Consider the following 9,636-nt stretch of genomic DNA (forward strand, 5'->3'; position numbering starts at 1 on the left):
CACCACTATCATCATCATCATCTTAGGACAGGATGAGGTATGACAAAGAGAAAAACAACAATAATAAGAATCATCATCATCATCATCTAATATTGTGTTGCCCCACAAGGAGCGTAGGAGCCCAGGGCTAGGCAAGTTGGTCCTGACATTTAAGATGAGAGTGAAAAGCCTCGCTCATCCCTGAGTGGCATTACGTGAGCAACAAACCCCCAACCATCCCTTGGATATAAACCTGCGAAGGCTCAATCCGATTGGGGAGCCTTAATTACCCACTAAACCACCAGGCACCATAATTTGGTTATATGGTTACCACCCAGCATAGTAAATGGTTTCCTGGTGTACACGAAACTATTTGGTTTGTCACTCAGTGTAGAGTCACCCACAGGCAGAAGGAAGAGGAAAGAATGGAGGAAAAAAGAAAGAAGAGGATGGGAGGAAAGAAGGAAGAGAGGAAAGGGAAGTCACCTGAGAGCAGCACTGCATCGAGTAAGTGGATGATGAGTGACCCCACCTACCACTATATAATAATAATAACAATAATGAAAATCTACGACAAAGATAGGACCCACTTACCATCTGAGTGACACAGAAGGCATGTTCGAAGTTGTGAAAGGGGACTTGGTTGTAACAGTGGTTGACGCGGCACAGAAAATAACGCAGCATCTCAATCTCTGTGCCGAACTTGGATAGCAGGCCTAGATCTGTATACCTGTGGAGGGGAGAAATTGGTAGAGTACTTATCTATCTATCTGTCTATCTATCACTTAACTATAGCCAGACGTCTTAATTCCGTAAGGGGTGGCCACAAACAAAATGCCTCCATGTCACCCTGTCCCATTTCCCTGACCTCCCCCCAACTTACATCCCTCTCTCTCATATACCTCTCTACTCCATCCCTCATCTCATCCCCAGTCTCCCCCTCCCTCTTCCCCCCCTCCAACTCTCTCACACACACTCTTTCTAGTTAGTCTCTCACTCTCCATCCCCCCAACTTACACCCCCCTCTCTCATATACCTCTCTACTTCATCCCTTCATTGCACCCACAATCTTCCCCTCCCTCTCTCCTCCCCCCTCAACCTCATTCACATACTCTCCTAGTTAGTCTGTCACTCACTAAGTTCGGTTTAATAAGGATCAACAGCATTTAAGAGGACCTTATCTTATATACAGGATAGAGATTTACACAGGTGAGTGTAGCCTATACACTGTATATACACTGTATATGGCTAGTGAGGGAGTGATCGCCCTCTACCTACACAGATCAAAAGCCCTCGGGAGCAGGGGGGTGGTTGCTTTCTCAGGCAGAGGAACTCCTTGAGAGTGAAATGGCTGGGAAGCATGCCGGCACGTGACTGGCTACAGCATAGCTGGGTCTTTCGGGTGTGGGCAATCAGGCAAGTTAGCTGCCACTGCGACTGCAACACAATGGCGAGGTGTTCAGGAAGTTAGCCAAAGAAACCTTGATGGACTCTGAAAGAACAATAATGGCCCCCAGTCCCGTGCAGCCCTTAAATGGGCAGGGGGTGCTAAGAATCTCACGGTTGCTTCAATTACAATCTAATTCCTTTGTCAATGCAAAAAATACAATTAAAACTGGTAACTGGAATGTGAGAACGCTAAATCATGACGGTAAAATCGATGAGTTAGTGAAGGTTTTTCAAAATTACGGACTTGATATTTGTGCTCTGACAGAAACTAGATTGACTGGAGTCGATAAGTTGGATTTGGAGGATGGTATACGTTTATTGATATCTGGTCGACAGGACGGAATGCATTATCAGGGAGTAGGATTGTTGCTGGGTTGTAAGGCAAATAAGGCTTTATGTGAGTGGGATCCTATAGATGAGCGATTGTTATACGCACGGTTTAAATCAAATCATGGCAACATCAGTCTGTTTGTGTGTTATGCACCTACTAATGATGCACTCGATGAAAGGAAAGACACATTTTATGAAAAGTTGCAAGAAGGAGTAGGAAGGGTACCTAGACATGATGTTTTGATCTGCGTTGGAGACTTTAATGCAGTAATGGGCTGTTCAAATGAGGGATTTGAGGCATGTATGGGTAAGATGGGAGTTGGTAGTAGGATGAGTGAAAACGGAGTGAGGTTTGGAAGCTTCTGTCTAGCAAATGACTTAGTCATCGGGGGCACACTCTTTCAGCATTGCAATATACATAAGACAACTTGGGTGTCGCCGTGTGGAAAATATAAAAATCAGATTGATCACATCGCTATCAGTAGGAGGCATAGAAGTTCTCTGCTAGATGTTCATGTTAACCATCAACTCAGCATTGCAAAAATAAGGTTTAAACTTAAAAATCAGAAGAAGGAAAAATCTGGTGTTGGTAGATACGATATTGTTAAGCTTAGAAGGGAAGGAGAAGAAAAGGAGGAATTCAGATTAGAATGCAGAAATAGGTTTTTGGTGTTGGAAACGTTGGAAGAGGGGGAGAGAAGTGTAGATGAGATGTGGGAGGATGTGAACAAAGTTTTGCATGAGACTGCTGAATGTACGATTGGAAGGAGACATAGATTCAGGAGAAAGAAATGGATATCAGAGGAAACGTGGGATATGATAAAAAAGAGAGGTGAGGCTAAATTGAGGAGTGAGATGCAATGCGTTGATGAACGAGATATTGAATTAGCAAGAGCTGCGTACTGGAGTTTGAATTCAGAAGTAAGAAGGTTAGCTAGGAGAGATAAAAGAAGATATGTGGATGAAAAGGTTGCAGAGACTGGAAATCTTAATAAACAAAAATGATGGACAGAGTCAAAGAATAGCATATGAATCGATTAGAGAACTGAGTGGTAATGCAGGTAAACGCAAGGAAATACCAGTTAGAGACAGGGAAGGAAATTTATTAACCAAAGATGGAGATATTAAAAATAGATGGAAAGAGCATTTTGAGACAGTTCTTAATAGACCAATACCACCAGAAGAGGATATACCGTCTGCTCAGGAAGATTTAAATATAGAAACAGGAGAGTTGAGGCTTGCAGAAGTGGAGAAAGCAGTAAAACAGTTAAAGAATAATAAGGCACCAGGGGAGGATGGTTTATTTCCGGAAATGTTTAAAGTGGAGGGGGATAGATTAATAATGATCTTGACCAAGCTATTCAATAAGATATGGGTGACGGGGTTACTACCATCAGTTTGGAAGAATGGTGTAATTGTTAAAGTTCCGAAGAAGGGAGACCTGAGTGAATGTGGTAATTGGAGGGGAATCTCTTTGTCACCGATAGCTTTGAAAGTTTTCAGTAGAGTGTTGTTAAATAGGTTGGAGCCGGTGGTTGAGGGTATTCTGAGGGATGAACAGGCTGGTTTTAGAAAGGGACGTGGTTGCAATGATCAGATCTTTATAGTTAGGCATTTGATGCAGCAAGTTAATGAAATGAGAGTACCGTTAAGTCTTTGTTTTGTTGATTTTGAAAAGGCTTTTGATAGTGTTTCGAGAGAGACAATGGGGAAGATCATGAGACATTATGGAATACCAGAGGAGTTTGTGAGGGTCATTATGAACATGCATGAGGACACATTTTGTAAAGTGATGGTTGATGGTTGTCTGAGTGATTCGTTTGAAGTCAAGTCCGGAGTAATTCAAGGTGGTGTTCTATCGCCTTTACTATTTATATTGGTCATTGATTACATTATGAAACGCGTTGGAACAGAAAACCGGTGCAGGTATACTTTTGTGAGAGAACAGGAAACTTTTGGATTTAGATTATGCAGATGATATAGTTATGATTTGTGATGGGCCAGAAGAGATGCAGAGAGTGTTGGACTGTTTGGTGATTGAAGGTCGCAAGGTGGGTTTGGTTATTAATTGTGGAAAAACTGAAATAATCAATATGAATATGGAAAATGCGCAGGAATGTGTAATTGGAGGTATGGTTGTAAAGCAAGTTGATAGGTTTAAATATTTAGGTACTTATTTAGCCAAGGATGGTTCTTTGAACTTTGAATTCGAGGAAAGGTTAAAGAAGGCTAATCAGGCAATGGGAATGCTTAAAAATATTTGGAATAATAACAATTTTTCTGTGCATACAAAAATCAAACTTTATAAGGTAATGGTTAGGAGTATCTTAATTTATGGACACGAGTCTTGGTACAGCACAGTGACTATGGAAAATAAATTCTTGGTGTTTGAAAACAAAGCACTTAGAAGAATATTAGGAGTTAAGTGGTGGGAAAGGATACCAAATAGTAGAATTAGAGAAATAACGGGAGTGCAGCCGATCGATGAATATGTTAGATTCTCACGATGGAAGTGGCTAGGACATGTGTATAGGAGACAGGGAATAGTACGAGGTACACCAGGGTGGGTGGCACTTGGTAGGAGAGGTAGAGGGAAGGCCAAAAGAGACGTGGGTGAGGACAATGAGACGGGAAGCTGGAGATGAGTGTTGGGGAGATCTTGAGGAGTTAGCACAAGATAGGATGTGGTGGTGTGAGTTCATCGAGGCCCTATGCATCCCCGAGGGTGCCACAGGAAATGATTGATTGATTGATTGATATATATATATATATATATATATATATATATATATATATATATATATATATATATATATATTTTATACCGGTATACCTTATTTTCTCCGACAAGGAGAGTATGTTTTGATCCCTATTTGTTTGTTTGTTTCTCTGTTAGCAGGATTAGTCAAAAACTAAACGAGAAATTTGGACCAAATTTCTCATTTAGTTTTTGCCTAATCCTGCTAAGGGTAGACAGGCCATGTCCCAGGCAACACTCGATTAACTTGTGGCACCCAGCTGGATCCTATTACTGATACTGGATCAGGAAAACATTTTTTTTTTTTTTGAAACTCTAATGAGTGATGAGAAAACCTAACTTATTATGATGAGTGATTTGGAAATTCCGTTGCCCTTGTCGGAGAGATGCGCTCCACTGAGTGCCCCTCTAGTTCTGTATCATTCTTGCCAATTTGTGGCATCCTGGAAAAAGAATTCACAAAAAATCGTAAATGTTGGTGCAGAAACGCAGTCCCATCCATACTGTGTAAATCTACAGACAGACAGACGGACAGAACGAGAGAGAGAGACAGAGAGAGACAGAGACAGAGAGTGAGAGATTGCATCCAGCAGATGGATTGGGTCAGGGCGCATTGTTTGTAACGTTACTGGGTTAGCTAATTGCTAGTCAGTTTAGTGCAGTGGGACTGAGACGCAGCACCGACGCGCAGAGTGGGGCTATTGGCGACAGTGTGGTTGTGGAAGGTGGAGGCTTTTGTTCTGGTTGCTGTTACTATGACTCCAGGCTCATGTGGACGGGAACTCTGTACACTGCAAGCTTCAATTTTCCTTCTCCTGTAGCCCTCCATCAGTTTCTGGGTTGGGGAGGGAGTTGAGGGACTTTTGTATAACCAGACAGCACAACAACCAGGTAATGTCGGTGTCACATTTTCAAGGCGTCCCTTTCCAACACCATGGAGTGACTTTATTTTTTATTATTATTATTATTATTATTATTTTTTAGCCGGGTGATATTTTTAGTTTATTCTTCATGATTCCAGAAGATATTATTTAAATTAGGAAAGCCTGTCGTATTGAAGAGGTTTATTAAGGCTATATATAATAATCTGTTCGGAATGTCTCTCCTTAGCTGAGTGAAATCGTCAGGAGATGGCAAGAGTAGCCTAATATAAAAATAACGTCCCTGGATTCAGCCGGTTAAGATTGTGTAACATGACGCCTGTAGTTCATCCACCTGAACCTAGCGAGTGGCAGAATAAGATTTTGAGCTCAAAGACACAGGCAGCGGGGGTTTGGGGAAAATAAAGCCTAAAGTAAAGCCTACATGTAATGGCCAGCACGTGCCACCACTCATGTCCTTCTGGGTTAAACTACAGTGAAGAATTAACACTATCCTGAAACAGGCAGTGGATGAAGTGTTGGTGAAAGTAATCCGTGTACAGAGAGAGAGAGAGAGAGAGAGAGAGAGAGAGAGAATGTCGTCTTCCTAAATTCAGACGATTTTAATCTTTTTTTGTGCCAATAAGAGTGATTCATGTCCTGGAGTTATGAAAATTTGAAACAAATCATGAGGACAATTAAAAAGGGGAGTACGATGTGGAGGAGTAAAGCCTACATGTTTTTTGGTGATGCAAGATTATTTTACCCGAACTGTGCCTTACGCAGACGAGATTCCTCCAAAGGTTAAGACAGACAACAAAAATCATGAGATCAGTCAAACAGATGTACTGTGGAGAGAGCGATTCCTGTTTTGCTAACGCTAGGTGGTTTTATCTCCACTTTTTAGTGCAATTAAATGAAGATTCATCTCTCCTAGAGTTAAGATACAGAAAGAAAAAAAAAAAAGAGGGCAGTAATAGCTGATGGTCAGATGAAGAATAAAGCCAGAGATCGAGCGGCATGGACAGCCGCCATTAGGTGACCATGGTCGTCGCCAGCATGCATGTTGGAAGGAAGGAAGTAAAAGTGATGAACTAGCGCCAAGCTGTAATATGGCTATATGGCATTTAGGCTGGCGTTGAAATCGTCATGGCTTGAAAGTGGCGTAAGGGAGAAAGAGTCAGTGTCAGTGGGAAATCCATAAACTATTCATGTTATGGAATCGATTGTCTAACGTGATAAGAGTAGAGGGATAATAAAGGCCGGAAGAAAAAACGGGAATGTAAAGAAGAGAGGTATGACAGATGAGAAAAAGAGGACAGTAAGAGAAGAAAGATGGAGGCAACAAGGCGCCTTTATTTGCCTCCTACGACAAGCAGGAAGTATTCTCCCACCCCCTCTCCCCAGGGGTTGGCAGCTCTTGGTTGTGCCCTCACTAGCGAGGTGTCCGGCATGGGAGACCCTACCAGAACTACTGGGACACGTAAGCTCCCCCACCACGACAAGGTGGCTGCCTCGGGGAAGAAGCATTTTGGAGACTTTATAAATAATGCAAAACGATAAAGTAAAAGGAGCGAGGTCAAGGCTTTTCTGGTTAGAACACCGTGAACAAGTTAAGATAATAACAAAGACAAGAGCAAAGCAAAGGATTGGGTAAATTATATAAAATCTCTTGATGTCGGCGAGCACCTGCCTGCGCTGCATCTGGTGGGTAGAGTACTCTTCCAGGCAGGTCCTATAGCGAGCGTGGAGGTGGATGGAGTAGAGTGGCACGGTGTGGTAGATGACGGGGGGTGATCCACACATATCCTCGGCGCTCCTATGGGAATCGGGAAACACTTGACGGAGGAAAGGCACCCGTCTGCCCCAGCTGTCCAGGCACCAGGGTGAGGGCGCTGGGTACAACTTCTTGATGTCGGCGAGATGCTCATGCGTCAGAGCCCCGACCTTCTCTTCCCAAAAGGCGATACCCACGCCCACAGCCACACCGGCGATCACGATCAAAACACACTGAATATATTCCCCGTATTTTCTTACCCAGGACTTGATTTTAGCATACCATCTTTTATCATCGTCGTCCCACTTCTTTTGCCCGACCAAAAGTGGGCCACCCACAGGTTGGGGGACGGGTTGTGTGCTAAAGTGAACCGGGGGCAGGACTGTGATCACCGCCACCCACCACCAAGACAGAATACCCTGCAATCTTGTCATGACTTGTATTGTCGATATTATTCTCTGTCGAAAGTAAAATTCAGATCAAGGAAAAATCGAAGTAGATAATAAAACCACTACCGGTATACGAATGAACGAACCACACTTCTCCTTTCAGTTATCTCTTTCGTATCTCCTCTTTGGTTATAGTTATTCCCGAGTTTTTGGCGGGGTTGTCTTTTACCTGCAGCACCAAGTCACTTACTGTACAGTCATCAGCAACGGCATCCCATGATCACCTCCTCGTCCTTATAGCTATTTTAGAACCTATTTCTTGCTTTCGGTGTTAGGTCAGTTAGTCATCAGCTTCGCATGTCCCACAAATAACTGCGAAGGGGAAGGTGTGGGTAACTGGGAGTGGAGGATGAAGGGTGTGGATAAGTGGAAGAGGAGAGGGAGAGAGTGTGAGTGACTGGAGGAGGAAGAAAGTCATGGGTGACTGGGGGTTGAGGAAAAGGGTGAAGGTGCTTCAGGCTGAACGTGCAGCGAATATGGATGACTGGTGGGGAAGGGAGAACATGGGAGAGAATGAGGGTGAACGTGAGAAGGATGTTAGTGACTGGAGGAAGGAGGATTTTGCTGGTGACTGGAGGAGTAAAGGGGAGGGGATGGCGAGGACAGTATGAGTGCTTGGAGGAGGGAGGAGGATGTAGGTGGCTGGAGGAGGAAGGATGAGTGTGTGATTGATGGAAGGGTGCATGGGAAGGTGTGAGTGTCATGAAAGGTAGAAGGGATGATGTAAATGACTGAGTGGAGGGTGAGTGGGGAGGGTGTGTTTAACTGCTGGGTAACTGGGGGAAGTTGTGTGACTGGAGAGTCATAAGGGTGGGTATGGTGACTGGAGGATGACAGGGGGAGGGTATGGTGAGTGGAGGGTGATGAGTGTGGGTGTGAGTAACTATAAGGGATGACGGGGGGAGGGTGACTGGAGAGAGACAAGGGAGAGTGTGGTTGGCTGGAGGATGACAGGGGAGGGTGACTGGAGAGAGACAAGGGAGAGTGTGGTTGGCTGGAGGATGACAGGGGAGGGTATGGGTGACTAGAGTGGTACAGGGGAGGGTGTGGGTGACTGGAGAGGGACAGGGGAGGGTGTCGGTGACTGGAGAGGGACAGGGGAGGGTGTCGGTGACTGGAGAGGGACAGAGGAGGGTGTCGGTGACTGGAGGGTGACAGGGGAGGGTGTCGGTGACTGGAGAGGGACAGGGGAGGGTGTCGGTGACTGGAGAGGGACAGGGGAGGGTGTCGGTGACTGGAGGGTGACAGGGGAGGGTGTCGGTGACTGGAGCGGGCCCGGGGAGGGTGTCGGTGACGGGAGGGGGCCAGGGGAGGGTGTCGGTGACTGGAGTGGGACAGGGGAGGGTGTCGGTGACTGGAGTGGGACAGGGGAGGGTGTCGGTGACTGGAGAGGGACAGGGGAGGGTGTCGGTGACTGGAGAGGGACAGGGGAGGGTGTGGGTGACTGGAGTGGGACAGGGGAGGGTGTGGGTGTCTGGAGAGGTACATGGGTGGGTGTCGGTTTCTGGAGGTTGACAGGGGAGGGTGTGGGTGACTGGAGAGGGACAGGGGAGGGTGTGGGTGACTGGAGAGGGACAGGGGAGGGTGTCGGTGACTGGAGAGGGACAGGGGAGGGTGTGGGTGACTGGAGAGGGACAGGGGAGGGTGTCGGTGACTGGAGAGGGACAGGGGAGGGTGTCGGTGACTGGAGAGGGACAGGGGAGGGTGTGGGTGACTGGATGGGGACATGGGAGGGGGTGGGTGACGGGAGGGGGTCAGGGGAGGGTGTCGGTGACTGGAGAGGGACAGGGGAGGGTGTGGGTGACTGGAGAGGGACAGGGAGGGTGTCGGTGACTGGAGAGGGACATGGGATGGTATGGATGACAGGATGGTGACAGGGGAGGGTGTGGGTGACTGGAGAGGGACAGGGGAGGGTGTGGGTGACTGGAGAGGGACAGGGGAGGGTGTCGGTGACTGGAGGATGACAGGGGAGGGTGTGGGTGACTGGAGGGTGACAGGGGAGGGTATGGATGACAAGATGGTGACAGGGGAGGG

The 9,636-nt window shown here is 46.1% G+C and overlaps 1 protein-coding gene across 1 annotated transcript in view; it reads right to left on the reverse strand.

Annotated features, from left to right (window-relative positions):
• The window catches only part of LOC145390070 (high affinity cGMP-specific 3',5'-cyclic phosphodiesterase 9A-like), a 28,012-nt gene extending 20,425 nt beyond the window's left edge, over window positions 1-7,587 (reverse strand). Inside the window, exons 1-2 of the mRNA XM_080265142.1 lie at window positions 7,070-7,587; window positions 574-709 (exon numbers count right to left, since the gene is read on the reverse strand). Of these exons, the coding sequence (XP_080121268.1) occupies window positions 574-709; window positions 7,070-7,587 (654 nt within the window). The remainder of the gene's footprint in view (window positions 1-573; window positions 710-7,069) is intronic.
• Between the last annotated feature and the right edge of the window lie 2,049 nt (window positions 7,588-9,636).

This window comes from Coenobita brevimanus, unplaced genomic scaffold (assembly GCF_032717465.1).
Source record: "Coenobita brevimanus isolate Jiangsu-jjx unplaced genomic scaffold, ASM3271746v2 jjx.HiC_scaffold_2794, whole genome shotgun sequence".
In the NCBI taxonomy this organism is placed as follows: domain Eukaryota; kingdom Metazoa; phylum Arthropoda; class Malacostraca; order Decapoda; family Coenobitidae; genus Coenobita; species Coenobita brevimanus.